The sequence below is a fragment of the Mytilus edulis genome, chromosome 11 (assembly GCF_963676685.1).
Source record: "Mytilus edulis chromosome 11, xbMytEdul2.2, whole genome shotgun sequence".
NCBI lineage: Eukaryota > Metazoa > Mollusca > Bivalvia > Mytilida > Mytilidae > Mytilus > Mytilus edulis.
Genome location: NC_092354.1, coordinates 66253049 through 66268027, shown reverse-complemented (window position 1 = coordinate 66268027; position 14979 = coordinate 66253049). Strand labels below are relative to the sequence as shown.

The window sequence follows — 14979 nt, the reverse complement described above, 5'->3', positions numbered from 1 at the left end:
ATAAAATCAGATACAATTGATTTACATTTATATTTTTAAAATATAGGATTCAGAATGTCAGCTCATAAACTTCAAATAGAGTTAGGAAGATATATCAAGGTTTTATCAGGCAAAATAAATTGTGTATATAAATTGCTTATCTGGCGACGCAGAAGATGATAACCACTTGTTACTGACTTATGCAAAGTATAAAGTTGAGCATTGTAATCTTACAAATGCTATAAGATTGCAATGTCCTTCTTTTGCCTATTTACAAAATCCTGAGCGATTTATTTGGATGTTGGGTATAAATGAAGATATTGAAATTGTGTACATCCACTTGATTTGAACTTTGGCGGATAATTGTGTTGTCTCATACAACATCTCCTTATTTTTATAGATTATGTTTAATATTTAATGTGATGACAATGAAATGTTCGTGTTGTTTGGTTGCAGTCTCTTTGGATATATATTTTCATTATACTCATTACATCTTATTTCATCCATAAACATACTGTCATCTAACTTCCATGATACGAGTGTATTCTTAATGAAATCTTTTCAAGATTTTTCTACTTCTAAAGGCAGTTAAAAACATTAAAATTTCCAAAAAGAGATATGTCAAAAAATTGCTGCGGTCAGTGTAAAACTGCAATAATGAATACCAACACCATGAACACATTAAGTCAATCAATCAGTAATATTCTACCCTTTTCTACACCAGGAAGTGGGGCGGGATTTCGGGGGATAAAACGGGGTGGGGATTGTCAAAATGGTGAATGTATCAAATTGTCGAACGCAGCGAAGCTTCATATATATTTACTATATTTTAAGAATACACAATAATTTCTCGCGATCAAAAAGGGGCCGGGCTTTGATACTTCTACTTCACAATTATACCCCTTGAATCTGCAACTTAATTTTTTTACAAGGAATTGAGTCACGATTGATGATGAATAATTTCTTACCTTTAAAAAATTGCAAAATTTAAGACCATCAACTACACAACATGTCTATATACACAAAATTCAATAAATAATGCTAAGGGTGTGATACTAAAAGATGCTTATCTAGTCTAATCGATCATTACAAGCTGTGACTATATAGTACGCTCCACTAAGGATTTTAGGGTATTACATAAGATACAATGTTTAACGATATATTTTTTCTCTCGCTTTATATTCGTCTAACATCAGCCCAACAATGTTAGATTTGTTAATTTGCTTTCGCAAGTTGTTTTGTTCTTCCCTCGCCGGGTTCCGAACTCGTGCTATTTGGTGACGTGGCTCCAAATCGCCTTGCACTGTGCCCGAAGCGCTTTTTCTTTTATTTTTACATGGAATTTTGCCCGACGCGCTAGATCACCCAATCACCTATACTAGGCTCAATAATAAAGCTTTCGGTACATGGCATGATGATGATACCTTTCCCAAAATGTTTCTTGTATATTATGCTGGCATTTTAACCCGTCTTTGCAATGAAGTAATAAATTTCATATATATATACAGCTTGCTGTCAGTCGGTGTAATCCACGGCTACGTGTTGAAGGTAGTGGACCTAAGGGAGCTACCATTTGATTTTTATGTGGGGGGAGGGGGGGCTAGGATGAAAAATTTTGTCCTGCATTTTTTTTAGTTGTAATCTCTGTCCTGCCTTTTTATTTTTCACTCTATTCGGTCCTGCCTTTTTTTTTATTAGTTTATCCTGACTTTTTTTACCTAAATTGTCATTCTGCCTTTTTTTTGCAAAGTGTCTCATCCTGCCTTTTTTTTACTCAAAACTCCTGTCCTGCATATTTTTTTCAAATTTCATCCTTGGGAAACCGACTCGATCAAGACTACAAAACATATACAGACACGGTATACACAAATTTACACAATTAAGAACCTGCACTAAAAAATTTAATTAGGGCAGCTTTTATGAAAGAAGCCAGGAGGATCATAACTTCATCTCAAATGAGTCTGAATATGACAAGAAATTACATACATGTATCAGATGGTATGAATATCCTGCGACATTTTCCTCTTCTTCTCAAGAAATCAAAGTCGAAAGATATTTTAAATAGTAGTAAACAAACGACAAGAAATGTGAACCACTGAGAGAAATTATTTAGCTCTAAACAAATTTACGGAAATGACATTATAATAACATGATATCATGTAAATTAAGACAATTTACCTGTCAAACCCGCAAATATCCATTACAAATATTCAAAATAAGAAGTTTAAAGAGAAGATTTCCAGTTATAAATTTGTTACAATGATTTTACAACTGGTTAGTTTATTGGGTTATAAAAATTTTGACCCTAAAGTTATAAATGAGGGCCCTCATGGGGTTTTTGATTATGTGATTACTTGGCCGTTTTTTTAATGATTATTTGATTATTAAGCCAAATATTTCATGATTATTTGATTACCTACGACTGTATTTTTAGTTTATGATTATTTGATTACTAAAGATAAGCAAATATTTAATGATTATGTGATTATATTGGCAAAAAAATGGTGATTATGTGATTACTAGGACTCCCCCATGAGGGGCCTCATAAATTATTGGTGTTTCAATAAAATCATCACACGATAAGGAAAAACAAACGTCAAACAGTTTCACAATATCTCTTGAGCGTCATCTTGTTCGGCCAACCTAGTTATCACAACTTACCAAAGTACAGCATGCCCTCTCGCAAACTTAACAGCTACAATGTACATACAGGCCCGAATACGTAGCCATTAATTTTCTAGGATGGGGTTTTTACATGGACTCACGATACAATCATACACAACTTTAACACTTACAATTCAAACAGAACGTTGACGTTAACAGTGCTTATTTTTTTTCAAAGGGGTTCGTACGAACTTCTCGACCCCTTCCCCCTGGTGACTTATAGTATCAATTATTTACGGTTTCTGATCCTAAATGTGCATATAATAGTTGCCACTGGACCTCAATCAAGCAACACTCAATCACGATGAGGATTTATGGACGGGGAACTTATGGCGCTACATAACTTTACAATTGATGTGGCGCTACATAACTTTACAATTGATGCCTTAGTGTTCGCCTTCCTAAAAATTCTAGATCTGAATGCATCTGTAATCCGTTAATGCGGGTCATGAGGTAGTGTCTTTTGTTTTTAAACTTAGACTTGGTCACTATTTTCTCTGTTTAAATATGTATACTTTTTTTTTTTTATCCATATTCACTTTATATTTATAAACTCTAGGAATGCTCATTGTCTCTATTCTTTATAATATTTTGTCCTTTATACTGAACTTTTTGCCCTTTATTTTCTATTCTAAAAACCCTATCCAGACCTTATGTTATAGTTAAATAGGGGTACCAAGACTAAACCTTATTGATATATCATTGCACCAAATTGTTACAATGCTCCACATGTGGAGCAGGATCTGTTTACCCTTCCGGAACACCTGAGATCACCCCTAGTTTTTGGTGGGGTTCGTATTGCTTATTCTGTAGTTTTCTATGTTGTGTCATGTGTTCTATTGTTTGACTAACTGTTTGTTTTCTTTATTTTTAGCCAGGCGTTGTCAGTTTATTTTCGATTTAGGAGTTTGACTGTTCCTAGATGGTATTTTTCCTCTCTCTGTTACATTGATCAATGAACTATAAGAATGAGGTCAAGATCGAATGACCCTCAACAGACAGATATAAACACCTTGCAACCATTCCATACATCAAATTTAGTTGACCTATTGCTAGTAGTACATTTATATCTCAGAAACAGGAAAACTTAATATTAACAAATGACCATAGGGAATAAAGTCAAGGTCAGATGTACCCTGAAAGTTTTATACATCTTAGAATTATGCCTTATTGTAATAGACCAAATATATGCAAGTCGACCTATTGCTTATACATTAGGACATGTGTACATAAGTTATAATAAGTATGTGAAAAATTGACCAATATTATAACCTGTAGTCTGACAGACAAGAACATCTTGAATTTACTTGAAATGATCCCATGCAATAACAGCATATTTATCCTAGATCTTTTAACTTGAGAGAAAATTATGTTGCATAACAAGAATGTGTCCCTAGTACACAGATGCCCCATCCCAACTATCATTTTTCAGTAGATCTTGAAAATGGGGTAAAAACTTTAACCTTGCATTAAAATTAGAAAGATAATATCATAGGGAACATGTGTATTAAGTTTCAAGTTGATTGGTCTTTTAACTTCATCAAAAACTACCTTGACCAAAAACTTTAACCTGAAGCAGGACAGACGGACGGACGAAAGAACGAACAAAGGAACGGACTCACAGACCATAACACATAATGCCCATAAATGAAGTATAGTAAATGGGGCATACAATTATATAATTTTTAAGCAGTTGCTAAACAATGCAAATGAGGTCAAGGAAAATGCAAATATGACAGAGAGGGAGTTTGCAATACATGATGAGTATCTAAATACATGTTTCATGTATGAAGCATCCAGGTATTCTACCTTCTGAAATATAAAGCTTTGTCAGTGGTGATTAATGTGTTTAACTCTTCCACATTCTGTATGTGTCTGCCAAGGTAAAGAGCCTATACATGTTATTCAGTTGTTGTCAGTGTTGCTGTTTATCAGATATTTTGTACATAAATCAGAGAGTTAGTTTTCTTGTTTTAATAATTGTACATTTTGTCTGGATCCTTTGTAACTACAGGTAGCTACAAACAATGTATGCTGAATGAGATTTGCTCATTGTTGAATCATCTACATCTACCTCATTTAGTGGATAGTTGTCTTGTCTCATTTGCATCATTACCGCATCTACTTATTTTACCAAGTGATGGCAAAATCTCAAATCTATTGTTTTATCACATTACTAATCTTTTTCAGAATTACTATTTTCTAAATGCTTTAATTGCTTATAAATTTAAAAAACAAAGATATTTTTTTTTTGCATTTTAATATGCTATACATATGTACTACATTGAAACAAAATTTCTTCAATAATAATTATGGTATCTCAATATCATTTTGAATATATCCATCAGTTTGTAGACTTCAACTCTCAAGTAAACATAATTTTTATTCATGTTATTCCTAAATGGAAAATTTCAACTCTAAGAAATTAATTATCTCCCCTTTTTTCAAAAATCATTTAACTGTTTAAGGTAGATTCATGGTATACCGCCATCTTGGATTGAACAATCACAGTAAAAAATCGGTCTAGTCATCTAGTTATTTGCCTAAATCTGCAAATTTGAATACAGATTTGCAATTTATTGGTTAGACTGTTTAATAATATAAAGAAAACTTGAAAATTTATTGTATAATCCAAAATATTTCAACAAATATTATTTTTCTTGCTTTTAGAATCATTTTTTTCAAACGAGCCATTTAAGGGAAGATAACTCTTTTAGTAAAAAAATTATACTGGACAAATAGGGAATTTTTTTCTTTTTACTTGAAGCAAGAAAACAAGTTCGGTGACACCATTTTTTCTTTTTATTTTCTTAAAACATATTACAAAACCTATCTTTTCACAATTTTTTTCAAAATTCTATCTCATAGATTTTTTTTATGCACACAAATGTGTTTTCCCATGAACAATCTAACCAAATTTAGGCAATTTTCAACGACTCATAGCTTGAAAAATAGCACGGTGACCCCTCCTTTTTATTATATATTTGAAAAGAGCATATTAAAATCTTCATTCTGACTAAGTATAAGAAAATTCTGTCTCAAAAAATATTTACTTATGATCTACCTTTATTTCCATAAAATGAAGAAATGTGTTTTTATAAATAAAAATATATATCTAAAATACATTTATGTAGATACATGTATATCCAATCCTTTATGTTTAAACAAAAACAATAAATGCCAATATATGCACAGCTGTTCTGGACAAATCTATTCATTAGATTAATTAAGAAGAACATTACAATACATTTACAGTTGATTGTCCATCAAGTTATAGATTTTTTTATTCTTTTATGTACATGTAGAATTGATTTTAATTCAGATAAATGCAACATATTGCATGATTGGAAAGTTGAATCAATTAAATAGCAAATAATGAGGTACATTTTTACTATCTGTTAACAAGTAAATATTATTATATATATTAAAGGTCAAATCTAAATATTATACACATGAGGTCTCTAACTGCTTATATTTACACACAAATATGGTGTTATTTCATGTTTTTAGAACATGTAGAAATTACAGCCAAAAAATATGATAAAACACATAATTTTATATACATGTACATGCTATAGAAATGCCAATTTTCAAAAAAGCAAACCACCGTCTTACATGTATATAAATGTACATGTATGAGTAAATTTATAATACATCAAGGTGTCACTACCCACTACTGTCATTGACTTTAACCACAATCAAGAAGGTTTGGTCACTTTTAAAGTTCAGTATAATCAATCAATCAATCAGAAGATTAATATGTCAATTACACTATCATGACTATAGTATGACATATCTTTAAATTTCTTTAAACTTATTTCTTCAAAACCTTCATGACCTTAGCTATTTAAAAATAATTTGAGCTTATTTACCATGTTTACATAACTTTACTGCAATTTCAGAAATTATTGCAATGTTTTTAATATTGTTATTCGGAAAAATGCTATGTACAGTGTTAATGTTATTATCGCAATAATATAAACTGGCATTTTGATTTTTTTATATGAATTAAACAGGATTTTTCTCAATATAGCAAAATTTAAAATTGCATTTGACTTTTTAACCCTAAAATGACAAAATCACAATCATAAATGCACACCAAATAATTTCTCAACTTACAGTATTCAATATTATAGAACTTAAATATCAAATATAATACACCAATATTTGATCCTGGTGAAAATCAACACCTTCTTCAATAATCACTTCTTTAGTAGCTCTTTTTACATTGACATGATTTAGATTACTTTCATTTTGATCAAGACCTTTGCCATTCTCAACTTGATTCATAAAATTGCCTTGCGCATTCTCAAGATGAACATTCTCATTTTGCCTGTTTTGATCTATATCTTTGCCATGTTCATTTTCAAGATGGCCGTTGTCATTTTGATCTATGCTTTTGCCATGCACATTTTTAAGATGGCGTTTTAAGCTTTTATGAATGGTGAAGTTTTTCTGACAAATTAAACATGTAGTTGGTTTAACATTATCAGGGTTTTTTCTCCTTCTATCAATTTTGTTAGGTCGGTGTATCGTCTGGTGTTTCTTCAGGTTACGCAGCGCTCGAAATGATTTCAGACACACTAAACACTTGTACGGTTTTTCACCCGTATGGCGACGTTTGTGTACTTTAAGTGTGCCTGCATCTGCTGTTTGAAAACCACACGTTTCACATTTAAATGGTTTGTCTCCAGTGTGTGTCTTCATATGGCGTTCAAGCCTGATAGGATGTAAGAACGCACGATCACAAATATTACATGTATAACCTTTGACCTTTGTATGATTTCTAATATGAGAAGCCAAGGCACCAGAATGACTCAAACCTTTTCCACACAAATGACAAATAAAAGCTTTTTCATTGCTATGTAACTTGACATGATTTTCTAATTTTCTCTTCTCGAAGAATCCCCTACCACATATTTCACATATATGAGATTTTTCACCATTGTGCCTTCGTAAATGTTGTTGAAATTCATATTTTGATCGCATCTCACGACTACAAATGTCACATTTATATTCTTTCACATCATCGGTATGAATTTTTTCATGCTTTTGCATTTCAAATTTTAAAATGAATCTCATATCACAATAACTGCATTCAAACGGTTTCTCACCATTATGCCTTTTATAATGGATTCTCAATGTATCCCTTCTTTTGAATGATGCATTACAAATTTGGCATGTAAAATATTTGACATTTTTCTGTTGTTCTCCTGTGTGATTTTTTCGCATGTGTAGTCGACATTCCACACTGTGGCTAAAATTTTCTCCACAAATGTTGCACGAATATGGTGTTTCTCCTGTATGAACTCTCTCGTGGACATGCATTTTGCACAACTGAGTAAAGGTTTCATCACAGTATGAACATTTGTTTTGCTTACCATTGTTACTCTTCTTATAATGCATTTTAAGACTATGACTTCTTTGAAAAACCTGTCCGCAAATCTCACACGGAAAACTTTTTTTGTGTATTTTCATATGTGATCTCAATTCCTTTTTTCTAGGAAAAACTTTGTTACAAATGTTACATTCAATTTTCTTGTTTTCATCTAGTAGCAACTCGATTTTCACATTGTCAACTTTCCCTTCCTGATTATCATTATTACCTGAATCCCCATCTTGAGTCTCACTCAAAATGAACATATTGACATCATTAATATTGGCCTGTAAATCAATTGCACTACAATATTTGGTTTTAGTTGAAATTTTTGCTCGTGTTTTTGAAAGAGGAGGGCATGGTTTTCTTCTCTTTGAGTTTGTAGCTAACATACCACTACATTTTTCTGGTCTTTTCCTTAATCTTTTAGCACGTGTGACAATTTGCTCTGCTCTTTCCTCCTTAATTTCTGGTACCATGTTTTCATGATTTTGGTCTGTAATGTCAATTGCTTCAACATTTTCATTTTCATCATCTGAAGGTTCTGCCTGATTACCATTAGAATTAGTAGATGATTGATCCTCTCTGGTCACATGACTTGAGTTAAGGACTTCATTGGCTGATACGCATGTAGTGGAAGCTGTTAAATAAAATTTTGGTTCAGCTATATCAATGACTTGCTTGGTCTTTTCACAGTTTTCTTGTTCCCTTAGGGTAGTAACAGTGTCTATACTGAATGGATCGTTTATAATTTGTTTGGTTAAGTTAACATTACCAGCAGTTATAACAGTGATGTAGACATCTACCTCTGAGACAATGGTCACCTCCATAACTCTGAAAAATATAATATATACATTTATTATTGCCATTTTGTCAATTAACATGTTTAAGACATAAATGTGATTTTAATTTTTGCGAAATTGAGAAAAATCCTGTTTAATTCTTATTAAAAAATTTCAAAATGAAAGTTTAAATTATCCGATTATAACCCTGTCACATTTTTCGCAAAATTTAATTAAAACATTGCAATAATTTCTGAATTTGAAGTAATTGAACATTGTTATATAACATAGATTAAGCCAAAATTTATGTTCAGCAAATTTTAAGACAGCTACATATTTTACAAAATGAATGTCCTTAAGTAAAGAGGTACAAATGTAGGCCAATTTTTCCCTGTATATTAAATGTATAAGTACTATAACATCTCACCGACAACATTGCACAAGTTCAAATCGCACTTGAAATATCATGAATGTATATTAAAGCATCTATTTTCCTGGTTTTGACTATTTTAAAGGTAAATAGATTTCTATATGTCTTTCACTTTGACACCCATGATGTACAAGTGGCCTTAATTTCTGCAGTATAGATCAAGGTATTAACTATGACAACTAGTTTATATATATAAATACAATAATCATGTGATCGGAAGACTTGAATCTTTAACTTTAAATCACTAGGCTCCCAGAGTTCTTCAAATATTTAAAATTTAACCATCCAGAGTGGAAAAATTTTGTATTGCACTAGATTTGGTGGCGGAATCTGTTTCTCCTAATGAGTTTTAAATGATATGCAGACAAACTCAATTCTTTTTATTTTAATGATCTGCCAAAAAGATGTGTTCTATCTATGTGATGCATACATGTATATATCATGGTCACCTTTATTCATAACATCACAATAGAAAATTTAGAGGAAAGCAAGAAAACTTGACGTCATAAAAGAATTTTGACAAATTGAGAATTGAGATAGATTAAATAAAAATAATCAACATGAACAGTGCAAATTCAAAATACATGAGCTAAGGGAGGTTATCCATTCTCATATTTTTTATTCAGTCAAGTACAATGTTAGTGTACATACTATAAATATGTTTGTGTACCCTTAATGGTGTTTTTTTGGTTCAGTATTTTCACCCAGGATATTTACACATCATGGTTTATATATGTATTTTGCTTGGATGTGATAGTCTAGATCTGAAATGATTTTCTTTATAGAGTGTGTTCATTGTTGTTGATGTACATGCATATATATATGTGACCATTTAATTTCTAGAAATGTTACAAGAAAGTAATAACTAAGTGCAGCGTAACCTGTGTTATCCAACACATTAGGGGACCAGAAAAAAAAGTTGGATTTAGCAAGGTGTCAGAATACTCAGGGGTTTTTTTTCAGCCAGGAAAGGCATATTTTGGGACCATGAAAATATGTTGGTTTAAGCAGTATTTTGGAATGCTCAGGTATCGGATAAGATATGTTACACTGTATTTCTAAAATCATGCGTTAAAAGACTGCTTTATACTGTATTACATGTAAAAGTATGTTGGGGAATAAATCTACACTGCTTGCTTAAACATCCTATAGCTACAAGAAAATGTCAATTTAATCTAAATATTTATCCTACTTTATAGAACTAGACCAACGTACTGAGCAGGGTTTTAACGTGCTAGTTCACAAAAGTCCTAAGGAAGATATATCACCTTATCATTCTTATGGGGTACCGGTAGTCTAGACTACTATGACATCCAACAGTGGTTTTGCAAGACAAGCTGGGGACCAAGCTTGTCTGGCAAAATAGCTGTTGAATGTCAGACTACCTAAGGATGTATTTTAAAATTGTTTGTATGTACATTTAACAACAAATATATGTGACGTATAAAATTTTCTGACGTTAGGCACGCAAATCAATGAATGTGTTTGTAAATTGTAGATAGATGGTTTTGTGTTCTGTTAAATTGTTCCTTTTAAAATTGTTACACAATGATGACTGCTGTACCCATATTTTGACTATTTTATTTATTGTGTCTGTTTAGTTCACGCATCATTGTAAATATAACGGAATTTGATAAGACTGTCATCAAAGTGAAAGGGTTAGCGCTATAAAACCAGGTTTAATCCACCATTTTCATGATTTCTACATTTGAAAATGCCTGTACCAAGTCAGGAATATGACAGTTCTTGTCCATTCGTTTTTGATGTGTTTTGTTATTTGATTTTGCCATGTGATGATGGACTTTCTGAATTGATTTTCCCCTAGTTCAGTATTTTTGAGATTTTATTTTTTAATATTTTTGAAATCATATTTTTGAATTATATCCAAAACATGTGATAAAAGTTGAAATTAACAATGAATTAAATAAATATCATAATTTAACTTAACTCAGTGAAAAAACTTGTTTACAATAACTAATTTTTGAGTAATAAATTTTTCGCTTCATGCTTCAGTGAATCCCTATATAAGCAACCAATTTTTTTCTCATAAGGGGGGGGGGGGGGGGGGCTCCCCTTAAATCCGCCCCTGTTACTGTCATATAAACATGATAAACCCAAAATCAGTTCAAGAATTAAAGTTTATTTATAGAAATTTTTGGCTCCTCAGAGGTGTACATCCCTATATCAGTCAGAGATATAACTCTATAGGGTTATTACAGAAAATAACTTGTGTGTGTTATTACAGATACTTTTCCTTAAATTTTCTAAATCTGTTATAACATATGTTTGTTATTTGTAAAATTAGTTAATCTATAGTGGACTCTAGGGAACAATTGAGACTTTGCGCAGAAACTAAATGCATAGCCTTGATAATTTATTTTTAAATTGAATTAATACATTTTTGATTATCCATGGTTAATCAATGAGACAAGGCTATTAAGGAATTAACTTAGCTGTGATAACAAGGCTTAGTTAATAAAGGAATGTAACTTATTATATAAGATACTTGGGAATTACTGAGAAACTTGCGCAGAACCTCATTACGTGCTCTGGTCATTATTTCTTACAATAAATCTAAATACATTGTAATTAAGCATGATTTATGTCTGAGCAAATGTTTTGAAGTGATATAGAGAAGCTGTGATAACACCCTTTAGTTATTACAGGCATATTTTTTCTGTAATAACATATAGGTGTACTATTGAAAATTGGAATACTATGAACTGCTACATCTTTCAATAGTTAAGTATACATAAAGACAATAGTAATATTAATAGAACTTGTATACATTTTAACTAAACTTATGATGTATATTGTCCCTTTCAAACATGTAACATACATATGTTATCACAGTTCTTTGATTTTTTAGTCCACAATAACAAATGTATGTTATTTTCCTGTAATAACCCTATAGAGTTATATCCCTGACCATGCTGACTGTATATCCCTAGCTAAAAAATGTACATGGACACTTATTTCAGACATCAGTCTTTGTTCTTACTCCATAATGCTAAGCAGAGCAGTAGACACCTATACCAAATATTTAAAAACGTTTGATTTGAGTGAACCAGGTTTTGAGGAATTTTGACATTAATCTTGTGGCAAGAATTTCGGACAAAGTTGTCAAACATATTTTTGTTGTCTGTGATGTATGTCATTTTGACTTTTGACCAATTATTTTTTTTCCTATGAATATATACATGTATCGATTCAATTCCATTGTCATGATTTTAAACATTTTGTTCTTGTATGCATGTACATGTAACTTATTCATGAAAATTATAGTTTGATTGGTGTATCTGAATAGAAAATTAAAATAGGATTTCAAACGTCATAATTATTTGGACTAGTAATTGTATGTCCCTCGAAATTAGAACATGTAGAAAGGTCTGCCAACATCAGACATACAGTATGATGTCCCTTGTGCATGTCAACAGTTAAACTGAACATACATAATTCTAATTTAATTAGAAATGATTTAACGAAAGCCGAAATGGTTCAATAAACCTTAATGCTATTTGAAGCCTTGCTCTACTTGACCCGAAAATCAGTGCCTCTTGAACTCTTGACATCATACATTGTCATACAACAACCACATTTCTATTGTGGTGTCAGATATTTTCTATCATGACGTCAAAATGCTTTACAAGGAACCTCTGTGATGTCAAGTAATGGAGCCCATTGGAGGACAAGTAGAGATATATGTATTGACTATTGTTATTTGTTTCCACAATAGGCTGAAACCTATAGTCTTTAAGGTGGGTGGTAATGGGGGTACCTTCATGACGAATAACAGTAAAAAATTTTGCCAAATGATGTTAAAGGTAAGTTTTGGTGCATGACAATAAAATATACACTTATTTTAAGACGACAAAAATATTGACTGATTTTGACAAATCATGTTAAATTTTCCCCCAAAATGACAGTAAAAATAATTATTTGAGAACCCTGACAACTCATGATAAGGATACTTTTTTTTTATTAGTTTGACGAATCACTGTAAAATTTTAACCAATTTGAGGCTAAGGGTACAAATGTAGCTGAAAACCCGTTTTTAGATGTTGTGAGGCTGAAATACAAATGTATATATTCCAGTCGACTGGTATGCGTTATACATTGCCCTGAAATATATGCCAGTCGTCTGGTATGTGTTATACATTGTGTTAATGATACACACATACTAGTTTTCTGGCATATACCGTACTGTATAAGTTTCGGTATCCAGTCGTTCCGGCCCCTAACCGATCTGGCCCCAAAGTCGATCTGGCTATTATTTTTTTGTAATTAAACAAGATGAAAGATTTGTTAAGAATACGTATCGACGGAAAATATTTCATCTTACTTCCAATATATATTGTGTCACAATCAATTGAAAAAATGCTTATTCAGTTGCTGATTAAAGTTGATGTCTGTTGATTGTACTAACTTTTGTTATATATAATTATACCCAATCATCTTGAAAAACTAGTAATGAAAGCGTTATCAACATAGTTGTTTTATGCTCATCTAAAAATATATTTGTCAAAGGCCAACTTTTTATTACCGTACACCTTTAACGTTATCATAAAATTTATGCCTGAGCAAACGGGTGGAAAAGTTTGATTTTATACTGCACAAAATATTTGGGAAATCAAAATCTAAAAGGATGGTCACCCTGCCTCAGTCATACGGCAATCACGATTATGTACTTACGGAACATTAATTATTTTATGCTACCCTACAGAATGCCGATAATGAAAGTGCTGGACACACAATAGAGCAGGGATATCTTGTAAATGACGTCATAAATCATGCAAAATTGACGATCTTTTCCGGTGAAAGACATGAATCCAAAAATGACCTATTAGTATTACAATACACCTTATTGCTGATCCTGGCTGACCTGGCAGCTTGAACTTTTGACCCCCACAACAATCACTTTTCCATTGTGGCATCAGATATTTTGCGTTATGATGTCAAAATTTAACGGGAACCTGTGTGAATTCGAGTAATAGCTGACAAATAGCGATAAGGTGTATTAATATAAATCTTCATTTTTATTCATTATAAATATTTTTTTTTTATTGGGGCCGGATCCACTTTAAATATAGGACAGGATCGACGTTGGGCAGGATGACGTGGGACGGATTGATGTGGGACCGGATCGGCCCGATCGACTTAAAAGCTAATTTTCCGCCAAAAATCATTTATGATACGCGTCTCTGTGAGGCGGCCAAAGCCACCAAATCCCAAATATTTTGATGTTATTTATGATGGAGGGGGGTTAAATATTAAAGTCTGATGTGGTGTTATCATATGAACTATTTACATTCGGAAAGCCTCATCAAATTATGCTTCTTTCTAATAGCCCTTCGTCTGTTTCTGTTTTGAGAAAAAGAAAAACGGAAGTAAACTTGTAAGAGTGAATAAAATAATAACAATATCGGGCACAGAACATACATTCCGTAATTTGGTTTGCAGATCTATTTTTTTCTCGATTTTAATTTTTTACTGTTCTCTTTTTTTTTTTTAGCTCACCTGGCCCAAAGGGCCAAATGAGCTTTTCTCATCACTTGGCGTCCGACGTCCGTCGTCCGTCGTCGTCGTCGTCCTGCGTTAACTTTTACAAAAATCTTCTTCTCTGAAACTACTGGGCCAAATTTAACCAAACTTGGCCACAATCATCATTGGGGTATCTAGTTTAAAAAATGTGTCCGGTGACCCGGCAAACCAACCAAGATGGCCGCCATGGCTAAAAATAGAACATA

At 32.1% G+C, this 14979-nt stretch overlaps 1 protein-coding gene across 1 annotated transcript; it reads right to left on the bottom strand.

The window, feature by feature from the left end:
- Positions 1-5837: 5837 nt before the first annotated feature.
- On the bottom strand, positions 5838-14621 carry LOC139496097 (zinc finger protein 431-like). Its single transcript, XM_071284557.1, has 2 exons — positions 14541-14621; positions 5838-8854 (listed from the first exon to the last, which is right to left on the bottom strand). Exon 2 carries the CDS (start codon positions 8848-8850, stop codon positions 6790-6792), a length of 2061 nt encoding a protein of 686 aa, XP_071140658.1. The 5' UTR covers positions 8851-8854; positions 14541-14621; the 3' UTR covers positions 5838-6789.
- Between the last annotated feature and the right edge of the window lie 358 nt (positions 14622-14979).

What these genes read in the sequence shown, in the direction of transcription:
- LOC139496097 (XM_071284557.1), bottom strand. Translation starts at nt 8,850, where the DNA reads ATGGAGGTGACCATTGTCTCAGAGGTAGATGTCTACATCACTGTTATA.